The sequence below is a fragment of the Martes martes genome, assembly GCF_963455335.1.
Source record: "Martes martes genome assembly, chromosome: 1".
In the NCBI taxonomy this organism is placed as follows: domain Eukaryota; kingdom Metazoa; phylum Chordata; class Mammalia; order Carnivora; family Mustelidae; genus Martes; species Martes martes.
In genome coordinates this window covers 167,842,634-167,866,938 of record NC_137888.1, presented here as the reverse complement: position 1 = coordinate 167,866,938, position 24,305 = coordinate 167,842,634, and the positions used below count along the sequence as shown (strand labels likewise).

Genomic DNA, 24,305 nt, shown 5'->3' with positions numbered 1-24,305 from the left:
AGGAATCCGAATTAGCTTTTGCTGTGACCGAACTGAATTGGTGATATCATTTTTGCCGAGCTCATTTTTAAGGTCATTTTTAGACACTCTATGATAGTGGTTCTCAAACTGAGTCCCCTGGCCACACCAGCATCCCCAGGAGCTTGCAGATTCCTGTGCTTCATCCCAGACCTGTCTGAATCAGACACTCTGGGTATGGGACCCAACAGTCTGTCTCAACGAGCCTTCTAGGGGGAGCTGGGGCAGACGCAGGCCTGAGAACCACTGTCTTACAGGGGTTGGTTTGGGAGAAGGGACTGACTATAGCGGAGTCTGGAGTAGCTACTGACAATGCAATTCATAGAACTCTGTCCTCTGGCCGTGCACAGATGGAAAAACTGGAGATAGGAAAAAACAAAGCTCATCAATGGTAGGAAAAACCTCCTCTCAATCTGCGTGATCATGGTGTTATGGAAAGAAACCCCAGGCCTTCAAACCAAAAGCACATCCTGCCTTCAACATGTCCTTGTCATCTTGGGAAAGTGATTTAACCCTCTGAGCTACAGGCCCCTCCTCTATAAAGAAGGCTGGGGTAGAAACAACAGGAGATTTTAGCCAGCTGTTATTGAGCCCTTATAAAGTCCATTAATTCTATTATCTCATTTAATCCCAAGAACAACTATATGGTGTTAATATTATTAGTGTCCTCACCTGATGGGTGAAAAAAAACTAAGGCACAGAGAGGTTGGGTAACTTGCCTAAGGTCACACAGCTAGCTCCACTCTCAACCATCCATTGTAATTCAGAAATTGTCAACTTCAGGACCAAGGTTGTAGGAGAATAAGTTTGTGCAGAGAAAGGCAGGGTCTGGATCATAGGAGCCAAGCAGGCTAAACCTTCCAACTCTTGGTTGCCAGCCTGCCCCTCATCTCTGAGGGGCCACCAGGCTTACATAACTGGGACACTGTCAGATCTTCTATCCTTTGAGATGATGGGGAAGAGCGTACAGAAAATAACTGAGAGGCCAGAGAAGGAAATTGGTTTCTGACACATGCTGACAGGGCTCATTACCCGGACATCTTGTTTTCATAAAATGGCAGTGACACTGTTTGCTTTGAAAAGGGCAGGCTACTGTTAGTAACAGGCCATGAGCCAGGGATGCTGGGGGAGCAGTGAGGGAAGGGATACTCCTCACTGAGGGAGGACCTTGAGACAGAGCTCTCAGACGTGGCAGGGCCAAAGCTCTGTGGGCACAGATTATTCTCTCTTCCTTCCCCCTCCATGCTGCTGCCGCTGCTAGAATTATCTCACTACGGCATGGTACGAACCAAACACAGTGCTCCCAGCCTCAAGAACCAGTAATGGCTCCCCATTACCTCCAGAAGTTGCAACCATAACCTGGGCTCACAGCCCCCAAACTTTCTGACCTCCCGTCCCTTTGTTTCCTTCTGTGGGTTGTGGGTGCTTTCCGATGTTCCCCAGACACAACTAGGTGCATTTTTATCCCACCCCCTGCTTCCACATTAAGCAACATCTAGGAAACCTGGAATCAGGAGCCCAACTAGTATATCACAGTGATACCCAGCTGGGTGGTGGATGGACACTAAGTCCCTTCTGCTAGGGAGGAAAAGGTCTGGAAATTTTGTCCTGTGAAATACAGAAAGCCAGCCAGACAGAAAATTCACCTGGTACTCATACAGTGCTTGCCAAAGACTTTACACCTCCCAGCTGTGCCAACGGGATGGTGAAAATAAGTGAATGATGATTCATCACTTGTTTTTGGTTGAGACCCTCCGATGAGCTCCATGGGAGCTGGGACTCAACCATGTGCAGGGGAACAAGGTTTTCATTGTGGTGAAGGATTCACACACTTTTTTTTTTTATCTAGCCATTCATTCGACAACTGCTGTGCTTAGGGACCCCTATCAGTACATGGGGCATTCCTTGTCGTTTGGTTTTCTTTCCCTGCTTTGCATCATCATAACTTTTATTTCCTCTTTGTATATAAGAATATATATTAAGTATGTAATTCAAGTCTATAACTTAAGAATGCCAATTGTTTAGACTCTTAAAAATGTGCCTACTCACCTTTGCATGGCAAAACAATATCTGTGTTGGGGCCGACCTATAATTAATTGGTGCTTAGTCAGATCAAGTTCTCCTCTAAAGCCAGGCTCTGCAAACATTTTCTGTGGAGGGCCAGGTGGTAAATATTTCAGGTGCTGTAGGCCAAGAGCCAAAACTGATGATCTTATGTAGGTACTTTATGTAACAAGAGAGAAAACAAATTTCCACCAACCAAGTGTTCTATTTCTGAAATTCAAAACCTAACAATATCATTAAGTATGGGCTTTTGTAATACAGGTTATATTGGTCACCTCGGGCTGTCATAACAGAATGCCATAGACTGGATGGCTTAAATAACAGAAATCTATTTTCTCATCTTTCTGGAGGCTACGAGTCCAAGATCAAAGTGCCAGTGCAGTAGGTTTCTGACGAAGCCTCTCCTCCTGGCATGTACACAGCTGCCTTCCCAGTGTGTCTTCACACAACCTTTCCTCTGTGCGTGCACAGAATGGGAGAGAAGGTGATTGGTCTCTCTTCTTCTTATAAGAATACCGGTCCTATCTGAGTAGGGCCCCACCCTTATGACCTCATTTAACCTTAATAACCTGCTGAAAGGCCCTATGCCAAATGCAGTCACATTAGGAGAACATAGAAATTGGGGGGGGTGCATAATTCAGTCCATAATACAGGTCCGCCAATGAGAAAAACGGAATTCTTTTTTGGGAGAAAACATTTCACTGAATTGGAGTGTGAACGTAAAATCTAGTCTTAGCTGGTGGGCGTTAAAAGGACAGACAGCAGCTGGGTTTGGCGGTGGCTGCCGTTTGCCGACGCCTACACACCATGTAGTAGAAAGACCTTTGGCTTCCGGGTCAGGCTTGGCCCATGTTCAAATCCCAGCTTTGCCTCCTATCAGCTGTACATTACTGAGCAACCACTGAATCTCTCTGAACATCAGTTTTGCCATGTCTGGAGGGAAATAATGGTTTTCTTAAAAGGGAGCTAAATTAGAAGGGGAAATAACTCTCTAGGGTTTCTATAAGGGGTACATTTCTGTAAGGAGTGCCCAGTCCTGAGCATAGTGCTGGATGGAGAGCTGTCTTAAGGAAATGATAGAGCTGCCATCAGCATCAGCATCACCAGAGTTTTGAGGGGTAGGAAGTAACTCCAAAATGACTCAAAAGATCTGATGGATGAAGTATGTACTCTGGATAGTATGTCATGAGAATGGCAATTAACCTCTGTGGTTTTCCTCCTGATGTAATCATGAAAGTAACATTCTACAAAACAACTGACCAGTACTTCTCCAATCTGTCAACGTCATCAAAAACAAGGGAAGTCTAGGGGCGCCTGGGTAGCTCAGTTTGTTGACTGTCTGACTCTCAGCTCAGGTCATGATCTCCGGGTTATGAGAACAAGTCCCGCATCCTCACCAAGCCTCCTTAGGCTTCTCTCTCTCCCTCTCCCTCGGCCCCCAACCCCCTCACGCATGTGCACGTCCTCTCTCACTCTCTCTCAAAAAACAAACAAAACAAAACAAAACAAAAATAAAAAAACAAGGGAAGTCTGAGAAGTCACTCAAGAGGAGCCTAAAGGAAATATGAGGACTAAAGGTAACATATCCTGGAAATAGAAAAAGGATATTAGGTAAAATCTAAAAGCATCTAAATAAAGTTGGGACTTTAGTTAATAATAACATACCAATATTGGTTAATTGTGACAAGTATATCATATTACTCTAAAATGTTAAGAACAGAGGAAATTGCGTGTGGGGTATATGAGAACTCTCTCTACTATCTTCACAATTTTTCTGTAAATCTAGAACTCTTCTAAAACTAAAAGTTCACTAAAGAACAATTATATGTGAGTAAAAGATCCATTCAAAGTGCAAGGTGTCTAGTGGGTTTTAATGTAACCAGGATGGAAGGTTGATTGATATGGTTCAGAGACCACATTGACTTTTGAGAAACTACCACTTGTCCAGTTTGGATATATTATCAAGGAAGAATCTCCATAGTTATCTGGAAAGGCTGTTAAAATACTCCTCCCTTCCTTTAACCAACTTCATACCAGTGAGGGGTCAGATATTCTTCCTATATTGCAAAGAAAACAACATAATGCAAAAGATGAAATGCTACAGCAATTATGAGCACAGTCCTCTACTGAGCTAGTCAGTGAAGAGATTTGCAAAAATATAAAGCGGTGCCTCTCTTCTCACTAAGTTTTTTGTTTGGGAAAACAGTTATTTTTAATGGTGCATACATCTATTAATATGTTGGTTTATTATTTTTAAATGAATTAATAAATAATTACTTAATTTTTTATTCAGCTTTAATTTTTCTTATGGTAAATCTCAACAGCTATTACCCATATGAGCAAAACCACTCTGGGGTTCTTAATAATTTGTAAGAACATAAAGGGTCCTGGAGGGTAAAAATTTGAGGTTCCCTGAGCTTAACAACTACTGTATTTAGTCCTCACAACAACCTACTAGGTAGGCAATGTCGTTATCCCACACCGAAGATGAGAAAACTGAGGAACGGAAAGGTACAGTAACTTGCTGGAGAGCCCTCAGGAAGTAGAGAGACGAGTGGAAACTTGAACCCGTGTCACAGTGTTCTCCTGACCACCTCGTATCCCTGGTGTCCTCCTCCCCTTCTAGGTCTGTGAGTTCTGCAAGGAAGTGGCCCCCGCCGACAGCCCTGTGGTCTACGCAGACAGGGCAGGGTACAGTAAGCAGTGGCACCCCACCTGCTTTCTGTGTGTCAAGTGCTCTGAGCCGCTGGTGGACCTCATCTACTTCTGGAAGGATGGTGCGCCCTGGTGTGGCCGCCATTACTGCGAGAGCCTGCGGCCCCGGTGCTCTGGCTGCGATGAGGTGAGAGGCCCCAGGGGCAAGGGGCAGGGGGCTAGGGAGTGGGGAGTGTCTTCCCACGACTACGGGAGAGGACCCGGAGACCAAGGTGAATGTGGCTTCATTGAGGATATGATCCGCAGATAGAAAGACTGAGGTTCAGAGTTCGCATCCTGCGCTCAGCTTCTGTGTCCTCATTTGCAAAGTGGGGCAGAAATCAGTTCACACTCAAGGGGTTGTTCAGGATGGGTTGGACACATCATTCTTGTCAGGTCTTATCCCTGGCACAATGCCTGGCACTTAGTAAGTGCTTGGAAGAACACTATGGGGGTACGGGGGGAGGAGGTGTGTGCTGGAAAGCAGATTGCCCACATTCAAACCTGGCTCTACACGATTAGTGGTGTGGTTACGTCATTCCTGTGCCGCAATTTACCACTCATAAAATGGGAGGAAGATAGGCCCATCCCAAGGGGTTACTATGAGGATAAAATGAGATAATGCATGAAAATGCTTGGCACAGGGCCTGACCAAATAATTAACAAATAGGAGCTACTAGTAGTCTTACAATATAATACAGTATGATATGGTACAATACTAAAACATTAACTTAACACAGTAGAGATGCCATGAAAGGGCTTTGACTCTCCAATATGAGTTCAGGCTGGAGGAACTCTAAGGTATATTAACAATGACAATGATAATTATGATAATGGTAATGACTGTCTGCATGCCTATGACAACAGGAAACTCACTACCTTCATTATTGGCACATATGAGGGTTAGAAATGTCTTCTTCATTGTGAGCCAGTATCTGCCTCCTCCCTCCTCCCACCTTCCATGTATTGCTCTCCATATGAAGTTGAAGTTCCACAAGGGTCTTACCTAATAACTGTGATCGAGAGAGGTTAAGAGGGAAAAGGATTGTCAGCAGGCCTGCCCCACAACCTCATGCTTTTTTAAGATTTTTAAATTTTATTTGAGAGAAAGAGAGCGTGAGCAGGGGGAGGGGCAGAGAGAGAGGGAGAGGCAGACTCCCTGCCGAACATGAAGCCCTATGACACGGGCTCCATCCCAGGACCCTGAGATCATGACCTGAGCTCAAGTCAGACGCTTAACTGACTGAGCCACCCAGGCGCCCACCCACAATCTCATTTTTGTGAGGACAATAGTATACTTAGAGTCACAACACTCCATCCATTATTAAGGGCTTGCAGTGGGTCAGTCATTTGCTCCATACTTTATATGTGATGTGCCATTTACATCTCACAGTGGTCCCTTTGGGAGAGACCATCACTGTCTACATTTTATGTTTGAGAAGAGAACAGCTAGGAGAGGTCATAAAACAGTCACTATGCCAAATACTTCTTAATGTAGTAACACATGTAGCACTCATAAAACCCTGTGGTTGGGTAGTTTTTATGTCCCCATTCCACAGATGTGGAAACTGAGGCACAGAAAGATGAAGTAATTTGCCCAATGTCATGCAGCTGGTTCCCTGATTCGTGTTTGACCCCAAGTCATAAAATGTATTTAAGATGTACACTGTTTGGCTCTCCTCAGGGATTCCTCAGGATATATATACATATTCCAAAGTGTTACTTTATTCCAAGCCCAAGTGACCCTATGTGACCCTGTGTGACCACTGGTCCTTAGTTGGGCCGTGTTCACTGGGGTATGTAATCACATCTCTGAACACAGCTGGGCTCTGAATTTGGGCCAAGGAGTATAACGGATGCTAGATAAGTAAAACCTGCGTGCGGCAGAGAATATTTTTTTTTCCTTCATCTAAGAAGCTAAAATGCAATCATGATCTGTGCCAAATATTGTACTTACTGCCTGAGATTTAGGTCAGAATCCTCCACTGATGCATTTAAAGGTCAAGATGAGAATGGGGGAGGAGGAACCACCATCTACAACTTGTCCTCCACGCACTGTCTCTACTAGGCACAGAACCTGAGTCGTGCATTTCCTCTGCTCCCCTCCCCTAGATCATATTCTCAGAGGACTACCAGCGTGTGGAGGACCTGGCCTGGCACCGAAAGCACTTTGTCTGTGAGGGCTGTGAGCAGCAGCTGAGTGGCCGGGCGTACATCGTCACCAAGGGGCAGCTTCTGTGCCCGACTTGCAGCAAGTCCAAGCGCTCCTGAAGGGCTGCCCATCCATAGCCAGAACCCACAGGATCCCACCAAGAAGAAAGGCCAGGTGTGCTGAAGCCATCCTAAGGGTCTGATGTGCCAACAGCAAGGAACAAGAACAGTGATTTTTTTCAGTGGGAATATATATAGATATGCATACATATATTCTAGGTTGGGTGGTGGTAGATCCTTGAGGTCAATATTTTCAAAGCCAACAATGTTCTGAGGAGTCTTAGAATGGAATTATTTTGTTGTTGTTTCCCAGCTACCAACTAAAGACAAAGCTGGCATCCTGCAAAGGATCTCTAGGAGTTTCCCAGAATGCAGTTCTGGGTGATCAGATCACGTAGCTGTAGAATGTGCGTGCTTTCTCACGAACGTGGGGGCTCCTCCTGGAACAGGCTGGGACCCCAACAATCATTTGTGGCCTCCTTTTCAAATGGAATTGGAATTTTAAATAAAAACCTTTTTTGGCATGATAAACGTATCAATAAAAGTTTTATGAAGTCCACATATGCCCCAGTGTAGTTATTCACACCGTGGCGTGATTTCACTGCGTCCAGTGAGCCCTGTGACCCTGAGTGCTCGTAGTGGCAGGAAGTGCCCTAAGGGCTGGCGTGTCTCTTTGTCACCTGTGTCTCATCAGATTTCTTTGAGGGTGTAGGTCTTCCAGGCCGAATCCCTGTGTCCCCCCATTCTAGGAAGCCCCAGATCCATGAGGGAATGTGTCATGTTTCCTGCTACCCCAGAGAGCATCGTCTGGGAGCCAGTCAGCTACCCTCACAGGTAATAAGGGAACTCCTCCGGGAGTAAGACCAGGTGGAGTTTGGGGAGCAGGCACATGGAGCCACTGGAGCTCAGCCAATGGGTGCCCTGGGGGACACGGTGACCAGTGTGGGCAGTCTTGAAGAAATACGGGATGTTTATGAGAAATCTCTGTGCTTTTAATTGTTTCCAACTGGACACTGAATTAGCCAAACAGAATGGGTCTTTGGGCCAGATTTCCTCTCTTTTTATGGCCTCTCTGAGCATATGCAGCCCCCAGATTAGTTTCCTTTCCACGACTTCTAAGAAAAGTTATCTTTTTTCTACGGAGGGATCCAAAGACAAAAAAGACATGAGTCTTCTAAGCTCACAGCCCAGTCACCTGTGGCTTGTGTTCATTCTTCAACTTCCCATCCGTTGCCAAGGTTCTTTCATTTCCCCATCCGAATCTCACTCTACTCATCTTTTACCTACAACACCCCGACTTTGCACGTTTGACTAAAGGTATTATTACAATGGCCTGCTGGTTTTCTGTTTCCAGTTCCTGTCTCCAGCTACCTGCTTCCCTGTCATGTCCGTCTCCCCACAGAGAAGCTTTGGGGGTGTTCCTTTCCTCCCCCACCCTCCATGGCTCCCCAGGACTCAAGTTAAGAATCAATACCTCCCCGACATTTGGATCTTTCCAAAATTTGGCTTGTCTTTCTGGCCTTGGAACTCTTTGTTTCTCTTGATTTCCATCTCCTTATTTCACCTAGACATTCACCAACTGCCTTTGATCAAGCCCTCTTCCTCTAGTGCTTTTACTAGTTTTGTGCTGGTTTCTTGAAGACCAACACCACCTGTTGAAATTCTATCTGTCCTGAAGCATAACCTACTTCTCAATCCCTTCCCAGAGGCACCAATGGAATATTCACTCATTCATTCACTCACTCACTAATTCACTCTGCAAATACCACTGGGCATTAGAGAGTTCCATTACCCATGCTGAGTATAGTAGATAGAGTGTTTACAGAAAGAACAGTATCCCCTACCCGCTGGATTTTATAGTCTATGCGGGAATGGGCCTTAGGCAAATACTCCTACAAGTCAATGAAAAGTTATAGAAAGGGGAGATACATGTATTTATAAAGCATGTAACAGAAACCAGACTAAGTTAGGGAGGTCAGGGGAGGTGCTCCTGGAAAAGTGACACTTGGACTGAGATCTAAAAGGTGAGTGAACTCTGAGCAAGCAGAGGGAAAGGAAATGGTTAAGGATGGATGCATGGATGTCATGTGCAAAGGCCCTGTGGTTGAATATCAGTTTATTCAATACCTATTGACTAGTGTTGGAAATACAGAGGTGACTGTGGCCCATGAGTGGGATTGAAAGAAGGCTAGTGTGGTGCATAGAGGGAAGGAGGATGGGTGTGAGACACAAGAGGTGCACTGATTTTATGGGCAACAGAAAAGAATAGTCGCTGTCCAAAGAGCAATGGGGAGCCTTCAGAGAGTTTTAAGCAGTGGTGGTAATGACTTGACAGAGAGATTACTGGATACATGCTCTCTCCTCTGCTGAAACCCCAGCATGATACTCAACTGATTTTATCCTGGTTTTTTTGTCCACACCACTGTGGGTAGGAGTGATGTCCCTCTTCAGACCCCACCAGATACCACCCAGAGCATGCTCGTGCCATCCCCATGTCTACTAATGACACCCGTGCTCCCACATGGAACACCTAAATCCTGACACTCCCCTCCTGTCAGCAGTGTCACTCAGCATAGTCTTTTCTCTCGTCATTGCTTTCCCTCTATCCCCAGGGCCATGTTTCACCTTGAACATTTTCTACCCAGACTGACAATAGTCACCTAGTGAGTGTCCCTACCATGAACTTACCCCCTCCACACACTGCCCAGTTGAAATGCTCAGAAACACAGGCCTCTTCTAAAACAGTCAGGGGCTCCCTGTTGCACACCCAGAAGAAAGGCAAAACTTTTTAACCTTACAATCAAGCTTCTTAATTTACTGGCCCCAAACCACCTTGCTTCCTGCTCCCTGCTCAGAAGCCAGGTGAACAGCTTGTCAGGCCCTAGACATGTTCCAGGATTTCCCTACCTCTGCACCATTGCTCAGGCTGTTGCCTCTCCCCGGAGTTCCCCACACTGTGCTCCACTACTGCCTCATCTGTGGAACCACCATGGCTGAGTGGCATTCTATAGCAGAACCGCAAGGTGGTATGCTTTCAATGCCTACAGTGCTGAGGTGCCTGGGAGGCTCAGTGGGTTAAGCCTCTGCCTTTGGCTCAGGTCATGATCCCAGGGTCCTGGGATTGAGCCCTGCATCGGGCCCCCTACTTCTTTCTCCCTCTCCCACTCTCCCTGCTCTTGTTCCCTCTCTAGCTGTCTCTGTCAAATAAATAAAATCTTTAAATATAAATAAATAAAAGCCTACAGTGTTACTTTGAGCTGATTTTACCCCCCATTCAGCAAAAACAGGAGCTGCCATTCCCATTAACTCCCATTCTCTAGAAGACTTCCCTGGCCTCACCCTGCCCTCTGGGGAGTTCCAGGTTCCTCTGTGCTCTCAGAGTATCCCAGGCGCTCTGTGATCATTGACTGGTGCTACTGAGCTATCATTACTCGTTGGGGAAAGGCTCCCCCTGTGAACTTCTTGAGAGGATAGTCTCACTATCTTTGGTTCTCCAATCCTCAGGATAGCCCTGGCAACTAAATGCAAGGACAAAGAGCTGAGGGCCCTTGGGGGACTCCCCGTTGCCAGTGGCCCTGGGCTCCAAAAAGAAACAGTATGTAATTCAGGTCTGGCCAATGGGCTCCTCCACTGGGGAGCTGCTTAGAAAACTGTTCTTCCTTAATGGAAAGACAGGCTCTGGAATAAAGGGCCCTACTTTTTTTTTTTTTCTCATAATTTCAAACTTAACAAAAAAAAGTTTCAAGACAAAAACAAAGAGCTTTTCTTCTTGAACCTTGTGAGGGGGTGGCTGACACAATGCCCCATCACTCCTGAGTATTTTAGTGTATAATTCCCATGAACAAAAACATTCTCCTGCATAACCACAAAACCACCATCAAAATCAGAAATTAACACTCTACCATCGAATCCTCAGACACACCAATTGTACCAATAACATCTTTTACTATGAAAAGGTCCAGTCGGGGATGACGCATTCCATTTAGGTATCTTGTCTCTTCAGTGTTCTGTAATTTGGAAGTGTTTCTCGTTCCTTCCTTGACATTTATGACCTCAACATCTAAGGAGGCCACTGATTGAGTAGAATGTCCATCAAATCAGGTTTGTCTGATAGTCTCTCATAGTTAGATTCAGGTTATGCATTTGGGGGGGGGGGGGCAATATCATGAAAGTAAGCTTGTTTACTTTTCATTATGCCCCAGCAGATGATACAAGATTTGCATTTGTGCTGCTAGGTTTTGATATTAATTTTCAACACTTGAAGCTAGTGAAGCTAGCTTGTGAGGTTACTCTGTTCCCCTTTGTATTAAATGAGTAATTTGTGGGAAGTCTTGGAGATACTGCCGGTTCAGTTCCACATCACTGCAATACAGTGAATATTGCCCATAAAGTGAGGAAAACGAGTTTTTTGGTTTCCCAGTGCATGTAAAAATTATGTTTACACTATACCGTAATCTATTAAGTCTATTAAGCGTGGAATAGCATTATGTCTAAAAAACAATGTACATGCCTTCATTAAAAAATACTTTATTGCTAAAAAATGAGAACCATCATCTGAGCTTACAGCAAGTCATAACCAATGATCACAGATCACAGTAACAAACATAATAATAATGAAAAAATTTGAAATATTACAGAAATTACCAAAAGGTGACACCGAGACATGAGCAAACGTTGTCAGAAAAAATGGCACCGATGGATTTGCTCAGTAGAGTTGCCACAAATCTTCAATTTGTAAAAAACAGACAAAAAACAAACAAGGGGCGCCTGGGTGGCTCAGTGGGCTAAGCCTCTGCCTTCGGCTCAGGTCATGATCTCAGGGTCCTGAGATTGAGCCCTGCATCAGGCTCTCTGCTCAGCGGGGAGCCTGCTTCCTCTTCTCTCTCTCTCTGCCTGCCTCTCTGCCTACCTATGATCTCTCTCTCTGTCAAATAAATAAAAAAAATAAACAAAAAACAAAACAAAAAAATCCATAATATCTGTGAAACACAATAAAGCAAAGTGTAATAAGATATGCTTGTATTGGATACGATGTTAATATCCTGTTGCTCATCAACATGCCACCTGCTGTTTCTAAGTATCCTTTGATGTTTCCTGACTGAATTAATTACTGTGAGAGCTGCCAAATGTTGATTTTTCTAATTGAGTCATCCCTTCTATGTTTATTAGGTAGTATTCACTACAAGGAAAAGCTCTCTCTTCTATTTGTTTATTCCCTTACTTATATCAGTTTGGAGATACAGATTTCTATTTTATGAAATCACATTTAAGCTAACACTATCATTCTTGATTTTGATGCTCAATCACTAATAATCTAATACTATCATTATTTATTTGGATGTTCAAATTGTCCCAAATTTGGCCAAAGCAAGCTCTTTCAATCTGGCTATATCCTTTTGACGTGTCACCATCATTCTTTACACAGAGTTTTAATGTTCTGGCACAATCAGGAGTTCACACCTCATCCGGTATTTTCTTTACCCCAGCTTTGGAGTCAGCCATTTCTCAAGGAGGTCCCTGTTCTTGAGCGGAGTGTATTTGGGTTGGAATTGCTGATGCCATCTTAGAACCTTGAGGAGACAAGCTGACCAAGCCAGTAAGCTGAGGATGATGGACGTGCTAGTCAGAGAGCCTAGATACTTGGTTACGTCACCCAGCCGGTGAACACACCCCTGGGCTTCTTGTTCCATGAGACAATACATTTCATTATTCTTTATGCAGGGTGAGATACTTCCTCCTTGTGGGACATATTCCCTCATCATACAGTCTCTCATTAGTGGGGTCTTGCTGATTCTTGCCAAAAACAACGTGACTCATACCCAAAACATTTGGGGGCATTATATACTTCTGAAGCCATGACACTCCTTAGTTCATTGGGATTTTTAATCAAGTCTGTTCCATGGGGACGCAAGAAATAGTGACACAAGTGCTTGACTCACTGGGTTATCAGAGTTTGGCTTCAAATGTCTGCAATCAAATACAAGAAAATTACATAAAAAACAAGACTGTACAATGGCCAATACTGGAGGTGTTGTGTTGAAGGAAGAAGTGCGTTGGCTCTTTTTCTCAACTGCTATTGACATTCTGTCAGATTCCACTAATTTGAAGCAAAATGATCTCTCCATTTGATTCCCTCTGTTCTATAACAGAAACTCAGCATAAGGTGGTTCTTTGGTCTGAGTTTGGGACAACACTGCTTCTTGAATAACAGAAAGGATTTGAACAGAATAAATATTACCTGTGACGATGTTGGAGCGAGTGAGGGCACTCCAATTCAAACCAATTTAAACAAATAACGAGAATGACAGGGAATCCACATTCTAGAATCCACTTTCTTCTCAGAAAGTTCAAGAGGAGGGTCAGCTTCAGGAACAACTGGATCTAGTAACTCTAATTACATAGTTAAGAATCCGATTCCTCTCTCCACGTCTCACCTCTGTTTCTCTCCATGTTGGCTTCGTCAGCAGGTAAGCTCCGCTAGATGGTAGCAGCCATCAACCAGAGGGTCACTTTTGCCCTTGGAGCTAGTGAGTCCGAAGGAAAAGGACCATCTCTTTCTGGGGCTTTCTGGGAATGACTCTGATTGGCCCAATGTGGGTCACGTGCCTATCCCTCAACCAATCAGTGTGCTAGAGGACTGGGGTACTATGATTCACAGTGTCTCAGTCAAATGCCAACCAGAACTGCAGGCAGAGGAAAGGGGATTCACAAAAGGGGCCATAAGCAAATCACCCGAAACAGGCTTCTCCTGCAGGATGGGGGTGGGGGAGGGGGCGGGGGGAATAAGTGAGAGAGAAGCCCTGTTAGAACTGGAGGTAGGAGGGGAAAGAGCCTGCTGGGCAAAGTAGAGCTGGCTTGGTTCTCTACAGAGAGGGAGGGTGGGTGGAACAACAGGAGAAAAGCACAGAAAAGGAACGATCTGAGAAGTTGGAAGAGAATCAACCCCCGGAACCGAAGGGACTAAGATTGTCCCAGGACTGGGGAATGCAGGTTCCTGAGAGGCCTAGGAGGACCTGCCCCGAAGAGCCAGGATAGAAGCCAAGTCACAAAGCTCATCTTGAACTAATTATCAAGCCACTAAAAATCTCATTTGTCTTGATATTTTTTTTAAATTACTGGCAAGAAAAGACAAATGTTTGTAAAGGCCTAAATAAAATGGTATTCCCTAAAGGAAATGTCTAAAGGGTTTTATTGTGGCCTTTTTTTATTTAACTCTATGAAAGATGATGGAGTCTTACTAAACTGTTTTTATGGGAAAAGTTTAATAAATGTGAAGGATGTATTTCCATGAGTTCAAATATGGAAAGTTTTAAAATAGAAGAGTGACACAAGCAGCTAATGATCCCAATATGTTAGATTACGCAGGCTGCTGGCAAAGGTTCCAGTTTTTAATCAAATGTATAAATTATGAAATATTGTTGCAAAGAATCACAAGCCTTTGCCCTACAAGGGAATAGTTTGTGCTTCGGTTGACAGGCCAGCTCTCCGGAGTTCATCTTCAGCTGATAAGCAGAGGAGGGAGAAGGAGCAGACAGGCGGGCATCCTTGGCCAATGCAAGGGGACCGTCCGGTGCCAAAGCTGGACAGAAGAACATGCTCCAGCCAAAGCCTCAAGCCAAGCAGGAAGGTGTCTGTTCAATAGTTCAATACATTGTCTGTGTGATCCACCTCAGCGGGAGAGGTGTTTGTGACATCTCGGACCAGAGCTTGCAAAAGCAGTGCTTTCAATACTTGTTCCCACTTGAAAGACCAGTCTTCTGCCACTCTGCTTCCAGGCTCAGCACAAGCACTCCTTCTTTCAGGAAGCCCTCGGTGGTTTCTTCGGAGGTTCAGAATCTCAGCCAATTGTGTGAGTGATTCAGCCCTTGACCAGACTGCATCTATGTCAAACTTGGTGATTTGTCCTCCAAGCAAGAGGCCACTCACTCACTAGTTCAGCCTTCATTCATTCACCAGGCATTTACTCAGCGCTTATTATGGCCCAAGCCTGGTCGGAAGGTATTAGAATACAACGGCAGACAAAGGAGGCATAGGTCCCGCTGTGAAGGAGTTGAATTTATCAGAGGGGAGTAACAAATAACAGGACAATTATCTATTCAGACAAGCAGAATCCAGCCTATGTCCCTTCCCAAAATATCCCCAGGGCTCCTTGCAAATAGGCCACTGGCAGCCTGGTCCTTCCCAGTCACCCAGCAAATAGCTTCAGCGTGCCTTGCAGCGTAACATTGCCACTGAGGCGTGGAGCGAGATGCCTCTATTCTAATCCCCGCTCTGCTGGGTCGCCTTAGATAAAGCATTTCACTTCATTCCCAAATTTCTCCATTATAAAATGGGATAGTAATCGCATTTACTTTATTGGGCTGCTCTGAGGATAAAAGGGGTTTATGCACGTTAAAAGACTGAGAACAGCTCCTGGCATGGAGTAAGCGCTCAGTAAGGATTGGCTGCTACCATTACGTCGTCTTTTGTGTTAGCAGAAGAAGAGGACTCAAATGCAATCTCCTCTACTCTTGGAAGCAGAGATTTTTTTTAAAAATCAGTGTATATTTCTTAAAGTCCATCAGCAAACATGCTCATCCATTTCCTCGTTTCTGATTTCTTGAGACCTTCTGGCAAATGCCCAAACAGGACCTCCCCACTGAGAGGTGGTTTCAGCATTTTGCTACACACACACACACACACACACACACACACAGAGTTGTGAATATAGTAAATTTCTTATTTCTTTACTGGTGAAGTCAAGCTGCCATTTCAAAGCCAGGTGGCATCTGTCCTGCATTTGTGCCATGTGTACTTTAAGAATGGTGAGCACTTCTGTTGACCCTCAGACTCACAATGGGCCCCACAATGTCTTAAGCAAGTGTCCAGGGAAATGTTGCATCCATAAGACCACACATTTTATGTCTCACCTAACTCGCCCTAGGATGGCAGGCAACTCAAGAATGGAAATCCCCTGTCACCTCTAATTTACTTTGCTGCTACATCACATCAGGAAGGTGACATTCTAGAGACGAGCTTCTCTCGCCTAGTGTTTATGAGAATCACCTGAGGGCTTGATAAAATGTGAGTTCCGGTTCCGCAGGTCTGGGCTGAGGCCTGAGACCGAGCGTTTCCAACAAGCACTGGGTGATGTCACTGCTGCTGGCCTGAGGACCACACTTGGAGCAGCAAGGCTGGAGCATGTTAGAGTTGAAAGGGCCGGTTAGAAGCCAGGTAAGACATGGGGAAACTGAGGCTAGGGAGTAGAAATAGCTTTAGGAGGATCACAGGGTAAGCTCAAAGTGGAGCAAGACAGCACACCGGGTCTCCAGACTTCCAAGTCAAGCCCCTTCCTGAGTCCGCTATCCAGAGGTGGCCTCTAAGGGCCTACTGGTGTCAGGCAGTGAGCAAAACAGAGGAAGGAGGCCCAGTGCCAACAGCAGGGGCCATGGCGCTGTTTGTTGCTTCACTTTTTAAAACCCCATCAAAACATACCTGTGGGCTATGGCTGCTCTGTGGGTGGGCAATTTGCATAACCTTAGACCAGGGTCAGCTAACTTTTTCTGTAAAGAGCCAGATAGCAAATAGTTTAGACTTTGCAAGCCATATGGCCTCTGTTACAACTACTCAGTTCTGCTCTTGTGGTGGGAAAGGAGCCACAGACAGTGCGTAAACAAATTAGCATGCCTGGGTTTCAGTGAAAGTTTATTTACAAAATCAGGAGATAGGCCTGATTTGCCCAGTGCCTCTGCACCACCACCCCCAAGCTGATTAGACAATGGAGGGGGCGGCTAGTCTTTATTTATATAATCTGTGATTTATATAACAGTTTAAAATGCAACTTGGGTCTTTCAAAATCAGTCAAGTGCTGTCCTCTGTGAGTTTCTAGAAATGGAGGACAATTTTGTATCCTTACTTCCAAGGTATGCATTAAATGAAAGCCCTAGATTCCTACAATCAGGATTCACCTTAGAGTGTCTGTTCAATTTGATAAGCGTTTCTCCCTCTCTCCACCTCCAGCCCCGTATGAAGTCGTTACCTAACTGGGTGGTATGAACGGTAATATGCATGTAATAAGAGGCCTCAGATCAACTGCAAACAACTCATACAAAGAAATCCACCTCCCAGACGGAGAAGACACAGTGTTCTTGGCTTCTCATTTTACCATGTGAGAGGGTAGGCAAGTTGAATTTCTAAATCAGGGCAACCCATGCCTTCCCACCTAGGAAAAACTTCATGGCTTGCTTCCCTGAATGGTACGGATTCACTTAGAGCCAGAGCTTAAAAACTATCATTTCCTTTCCCAAGTTAAATTCTCACCCCCGCCCCCTACCTCACACCCCCACAGGTGGTTTTCACACCACATACAACCAGTGTAACTTCACTAAAAGGAATCAGTTTGGAAAATTATCCTGAGTTCTAAATTAGCTCATGGACTGAGAGAATGAGCCGAGACTGCACCTAAATGTTCACGTATTTTAAGGGAAGCATTTTTTTTTTTTAAATGAAAGGGTATCAAAATAGGGACCTGGAAGAAAATGCCAAATATTCTAAATGAAATGCCCACAATTGCAAAGGAAAACACCTCATTCTGGAACAACTAAAGAGCAGTTCACATGGTTCCAGAGATACTTACGAGCTAATGAGAAGCCACATTCCCAAGTCACAAAGTGTCTGGCAGCCCACAGCTGGCTTCTGACTTTGGTTTTTTCTTCTGTTTTCCGAGTCAAAAGTGACTTCTAATGGGTAAACGTACTTCTTTTGGTCAGGCTGTTGTTAGGTTGTCAGCCTGCCAGTCAGAGGGAGAGTCTCCAGGTTTTGCCCAAACCATGACTGCTCTCTATCGTCTTGCTAAGGGGTCCCCTGCACGGGGACGCACCCTCGGCTCTATTTATCACTCATCCGTTTCATATCAAGAGTGGCCTGGGGACCAATTTCACTTTGGAGTCGGGACATTGTTCCCTCTCTGAAACCTCTTTCCACCCCAAAGTTGAAAGGCAATCCCAGTTCCAGACAAAGGTTTTATGAAAAAGGTGGCATCCTCCATGCTAGGAAACTCTCCGAAAGGAAAGGTAAATAAGAAACAGAGCTCATCTGGATCTTGGCTGTTCCATTTATAATGCATATCAGAGCTATTTTCTCTAATTCTTTAGAATTAGATGGCTTCTTTCCAAAAGGCGAAGTCATCTGCAGGCAAGTGGACAGCAAGGAATCCAGATGGTTTTTCTAACAAATACACTAGAGACTCGTGCCAAATTGGGCTTCCTTTCTATGGAGGATGAAGAGGGGTTACCATGGCTGCCTTAACTCGCGGTCAGACACCTGGGTTCTCCCCTTCTGTGAACACTACCCGCAGTGGTGCAGGGAAAGTTTAAGGAAGAGGAAAAAGGTAGACACTCAGCATCAAAGGAGTCAGCCCCAGTCCTCACTTAGAGAGAGGATCTTTCCAATGACGAGGACACCATTCTGACACTCTGCTCACTCTACCCCTGCCAGTGCTGCCCTGATATCTGGGCCCCACTGGCAGACTAGTGCAGGGGAGGAAATTCTTTCTCCGCTATACATCTTAGGTTCATTGGCTGGGGCCAACGAATCAAACTGAAAAAAAAAAAAAAAAAAGGAATAAGAAGAGGGAGGGATAAAACCAGTTTCAATTACATACCTATGAATAGCAGTTTTCAAAGAAAAATGTGGCTCAAGGAGGTGGCCAAGATGAATGAGGCTTCTAGATCATCTTAGTCTAAACAAAGGAAAAGGGGTTGGGGACTTCTGGGAGGGAGAGGCAAGTTATGGAAAATCAGAAAAAGTACAGTAAATAAGGATTGTTTAGCAAGGTTTGTTATGCAGAATTAAGTCCACACTTTCTCCCCTGATAAGAGTTACTAAGCCCTTCTCTTCCTGTTACAGGAAAGGAAGATACCTTTGCAAATACAAATTTACTTTATAAAAGTGGATTTCCTTCCGTGGCCTGTTTTAACACCTTGTCAGGCCTCCACTTGCCCTCACTGGCTGATAGCTCATTTGAGTGGCGCCCCCGCTGGTACACGTCACTAGCCAAAGGTTTTTTCCTCACCAGGGTTCCCTTTCAGCACTGGGGCTCCCAGTGCTTCTTGGGGGTTCTAGATACGAAACAAAGGATGCACTGGCCAACAAGGCAGAAAGCCGGAGCTCGGGTCTGAGCTTTCTGGCTCCCTGGCAAGTCATGAGGTCCATCTAAACCTCAAGGCTCACCTGTAAAATAGAGGTGATGGCATCCATCCTGCCCACCTCCTGGGATTGTTGTGAATCGAATGGGACAACAGATAGGAAAGAACTTGTGAAAAATGATTAAGAGCCCGATTCATGTATGGCCTGCAGAGTTGATAGTCCCAGAAAAAATATCAGCTTTCTCCTAATGCAGTTTGAGATGAACACTCTTTCAGAAACACCCAAAGGGCTAGCTCAGGCATGTTCAAACATTTTTGAACTATTAATATTGATGAAATTTTATACAACCCTCTTGCATATGAAATAAATGAAAGCAGGAGTGCAAGGATTAGCAGGGGAAGGGGAGATGGAGACACCCCATTCCCCATTTAGCTTAGACCTCAAACTGATGGCCACATCTGAGGTCTCCTCACAGACCCCAGGCTTCCCAGGAACCAGGGGGAAAGCTATGGACTAGGCCTCACCATCAGGCTCCTCCCTGGCTAGTGACCACTTCACAAATAGGCAGGAGCTAAAGTCCCCTGTGTCCTGGGTTGCTGCTTGTTGCAGCTCCTTCTGGAAGCTTCTTGGGGAGGGGGAAGGCACAGAAGACAATTTGACCAAGCAATCCACAGGGTGATGAATAGCAGAACTAAAGGAACTAAAGGAAATTTCTCCACCTTTGTTTCTCTTAACCAACTAACCAGTTGGAGCCACATTTTGGCTCTGGAGCTGCTGGCTGCCAGACCAGTTTTGGAGTCTTTCAGGTAGTGGGTTGGGGCCACTATCCCACCCAAGATGGCAGCGTCGATAAGGAAACCAGCTTTGAAAATGGCGTAGCCCAGAGCTAACCTGGGAGTGACAAACCTCCACCCCAGAACAGTAGATAACAGAGCCTACGCATGAAACACAATTGAACATTATAATAATTTTAAAAAATGAATCACTTAAAAAATTTTAATTAACGAATGAAAGAAAGAATCAATCCCAGCTCCCGGCCTCATGTAACTGGTGAGGACTTGCTCAGTCCTATTCTTCCCCAAAACTGACAGACCCTCTGGCACCCAGAAAAACAAGCTCAAAACATTTGTGTTCGTTTTTCCATGACTGTGTCTTTATAGATCATAGGATATTAAGTGTGGAGCAAAGGAACGTTTTAACAGGGAAAATGTCAGACAGTTCAATAAGAAGACATTACGTCGGTCATAGAGCCTAGAAATCATGTGTCCAGGGACCCTAGCATGGGCCTTGGGTTTTGCCTACACTGGAATAGGTGTCACTAATTCTTCTGTGCCAACGGGGAAACTCTGGCTCAGGAAGATTAGGGAACAAGCCCAGGGTCACTTGGCAGATGGCTGGCAAAGCAGGATAGGGTCACTGCATTTCATAGATGAGAAAATGTATCATAGGGACTTTACACACGAGGAGGCTGAGGCCCTGAGAGAAATGTGACTTGATCAAAACCGTGTGGCTAGAATGTAGCAGAAGTGGGACTCGAACCTATTTTCCTCGTTCCTGCTCTTGAGATCTTTCTACCCTCTTTAAGAATGGTGGTAGCAACTCAGGCAACAAGAAGCAATTGTTAAGGATATTGTTGTCACTATTTTTGTTATTGTTTATCTCATTTATTTTTACTTTTTGAGTAGACTCCATGCCCAGCATGGAGCTTGAACTCACAGCTCTGAGATCAACACCTGAGCAGAGATCAAGAGTCCCGCCCAACCGCCTGAGCCACCCAGGTGCTCCCTCATGATTTTTTTGACCAAAGTTCAGAGAATTTGAGGTAGGTTGACAAAGGAAGGATTAACCCTAAAACAAAAAACAAAAAAAAACAAAAACAAAAAATATCACTCGTTTTTCTTGTTCTATTGCCATTCTTCACTAGACTCTCCCTGTAACATAGCTTGGGCCTCCCTTCTCAATTTAAAAGCAAACAAAAATCAAGCCACCCCAATTAGTTTAATCCACACGGAGCCTAGTCCCTGCCAGTGGATAGACTCCCTGTGTTAGCCAGTGTGAGTGCAGTGCAATGAACCGTGACAGATAAACATGACCTCCACTCTCATAGCATTCATTCTAAATCCATACTAAAATACTGACTGGCCTGGGGACATACTTCTAAATCATATGCTTCAAGAAGAACATGTAACAAAAGGCAGAAAAAACAGCCAGTGACCCCAGCAGGCCCACCCTCATGCAAAGCACTCGCCGAAGACCACAGCGGAGAGGAAACTTAGGGGCCTAGAACATACTGTTATGTGCTTTTCCAGGGAGTGGCTACTTTACAAGAGGTTCTGCTGGTTTCACTCAGCAGGAGTGCAATGCGGGAGAGAAAGCTGGACACTCTGACAACCCTATGGCCCAGTGAGGAAGACAAGGCTCACAAAACAGGCATTTGGGGGAGACTTGAGCAGCTCGTCTTTGTCCCAGATATGTAAGTGTCTATTCCCTGGTGGTCTGCTCTCTACACTGTGAGCCCCTGAAGCCTGTGGCCCCTTCTTTGCCCAGCATAGTGACGGATGCTCTGTCCTCGCTCACCTGGTGGACTTCAGTTCTGTCCCAACTGATCTCTACTCCTGCCCCCACCGTGACGCATGTCCCCCCAAGCATCAACATGCATCAGCTCAAGTCATTCCCTACTTGCAGCCTTATGATGTCTCTCTATAGCATAAAACCCAGTCTGTAAGATCTGGGATGTGTCAGCCTCTCTGACTTCCTCTCTTACCACTCCCTCCCTTGCTCACCATGCTCCAGCCATCCAGGCCATTCCACATTCGTCTGAGATGTAACACACAAAGCCCATTCCAACCTCAGGAACTCTGCACTTGTTGTGCCAAAGGATGCTCCTTCCTTCCCTAGATGCTTCCTTCCTTCCCTTCACACGGCTGGCTTTGGCATCCAATCACCTTTCACCTCTTCATGGAGGCCACCTGTGGTCGCCACCTTATCTGAAAGGCCCATCCCCAGTTATTCTGCATTATAGCCCTGTAAGAGAAAAACTCCTCTATACCAACTAAAGGAAAACTCTATTTCTCCAGCTCAGTATGCTCACTACTCACACAATGCTTCTGGGACCAGATGGATGGCTTCTACCCCACAATGACCAACTCTCTGACACCAGCTGGGTGTCCTACAATTTAGCTCAGTTCTGACACTAACCAGAGTTAGTACAGACCTCACAAGATAAGGGCTCAGTCCCACCAGACTGCCCCCAACCCAGACATCATCACCCATCCAAGGCTGTCACCTGTACTTCCAACCAACTGGATATAAATCAGTTTATACAATCCCCAACTTGGGTTTCAAATGCTTCACAGAACCTAAATGGCTTGGGTTTCAAAATGGCTCAAAGAACTCAGGGAAACGTTGACGTTTACAGGTCGTTAGGAACGATATGATGAAGAGACATATAGGGCAAGGTCTGGGAGGGTCCCAAGTGCTGAAGAGGAGTTCCATCCTCGTGGAGTGGGGGGTACACTCATCTCCCACCATGTATATATGGGCCCACCCACCTGGAAGCTCTCTGAAACCTGTACATTAGGAATGTGTGTGGAGGCTTCATCATGTAAATATGATCCATTAAAGACTCAAATTTCCAGCCCCTCTCCCCTCTATAGAGTGGTGGGTACCATTCTATATGGTAGGTATTGAAAGTACAAAATACATATACCAAAGCCTCAGAGAGTTGCTGTTCATGTTAAGGGAATTCATTTAGGCAAAGGGTGCAGAACTGGGGGTGGTGCATGGTTATCACCACACGAGTGATCACATGATCTCACTTTCTCCACCAACCCAACTCTGAGAGGTACAGAGCAGTTCCCACTTTGAAGAGGAAGAAACTAAAAAGAAAGATGGCGGAGTTGGTCCATGAGCACTCATCAGGTATTGGAATCTTCCCAGTGATGGCAGAGAACTGGGCCTCCTTCCACCTGTGGGTCTCATCATGTTCCCTTGCTCTGTGCCCTCCACCTTCTGACCTTGTCTCCTAGGTGCTGCATCATGGGTTACCCATGCAGGCCATTCAGAGAAATGACCTGGATTCCAGGCATTCAAATTAAAACTATACCCATGCAATTCTAATTATGATACCTGCCAGAGAGGCTAACAGTGGGTCTCAGGCCACACCCCACCATCCAACATAGCTTCAACATGTTTATTTTTTGCCAGCAATCAAATATGTTGAGATTCCATGTAGAACATCTAAATACCTGTACTCTGTTGAAAAATCAGAAGGCCTGGCCATATCCACCTTTAGGGACCTTCCTCCCCATCCCCACTGACCCTTTGCCCAGGCCATTCACTCTCACTTGGACTGACATAGCCACCTCCAGATGGATCACACTCTGCTCCTGTTCTCACCCCTTCCCATTCTCCCTTCACCCTACCTTGCAAGGAATTCTACTGTGGTGCCCTGGCCACAGAAGTCTTGGTAGAAAATATCCATTTGATCAGGTTACACCCTTGCTCTAAACTCCTGACCCTTTGTACAACTTAATGACCAAACTCCCTACTGGAACACTGCAGCCCCAGCCTGGCCTCTGGCTACCCTTCCAGCCTCAATTCTTTCCACCTACTTCAAAGCCATCTTAAACTATAATCATATCCTAATGGGGAAGACAGACCAATGAACAAATGAAGAAACAAGATTGTTGAAGAGCTATGACAAAGCTGCACAGAACAGTGTGATAAATGGTCATGGGTGGGTCACCTTGAGGTCAAGCCATCTGTGCAGGCCTCTCAGAGGAGGTGTCCTTTGAGCTGAAACCTAGGCAGACAGAGTTGTCTGATGAATGGTCCTAAAGGCTCATTCAGGTTGCTTAGAGAGGTAGATTCCAAAATGAACCCAGTCCTCCCTGGCTCCCTCTCTCCACAGCCCTTGCCATGTGACTTTGCCTCCCATTCCATCAAGAGGTAGAGTTTATTTCCCTGTTCCTTGATTCTGGACTAGCTTTGGGAATAGCTTTGGCCCAAAGAACACAAAGACTATTCTTTCCCCTTCCAATTGCTTCAGCACCTTTGTTGAAAATCAATTGATCATGTATGTGTAAGTCTATTTTGGACTCTCTTCTGTTCCACTGATCTATATGTCTGTCCTTCACCAATACTACCCTCTCTTGATTGCTATGATTTTACAGTAAGTCCTGAAATGGCAG

The 24,305-nt window shown here is 45.3% G+C and overlaps 1 protein-coding gene across 2 annotated transcripts in view; it reads left to right on the top strand.

The window, feature by feature from the left end:
- The window catches only part of LMCD1 (LIM and cysteine rich domains 1), a 59,116-nt gene extending 51,571 nt beyond the window's left edge, over positions 1-7,545 (top strand). For both annotated transcript variants that reach the window (XM_080824908.1, XM_080824909.1), the window contains 2 exons: positions 4,709-4,924; positions 6,889-7,545. In XM_080824908.1, coding sequence (XP_080681034.1) covers positions 4,709-4,924; positions 6,889-7,047 — 375 coding nt within the window. In that variant the 3' untranslated portion in view covers positions 7,048-7,545. The remainder of the gene's footprint in view (positions 1-4,708; positions 4,925-6,888) is intronic.
- Positions 7,546-24,305: the final 16,760 nt, after the last annotated feature.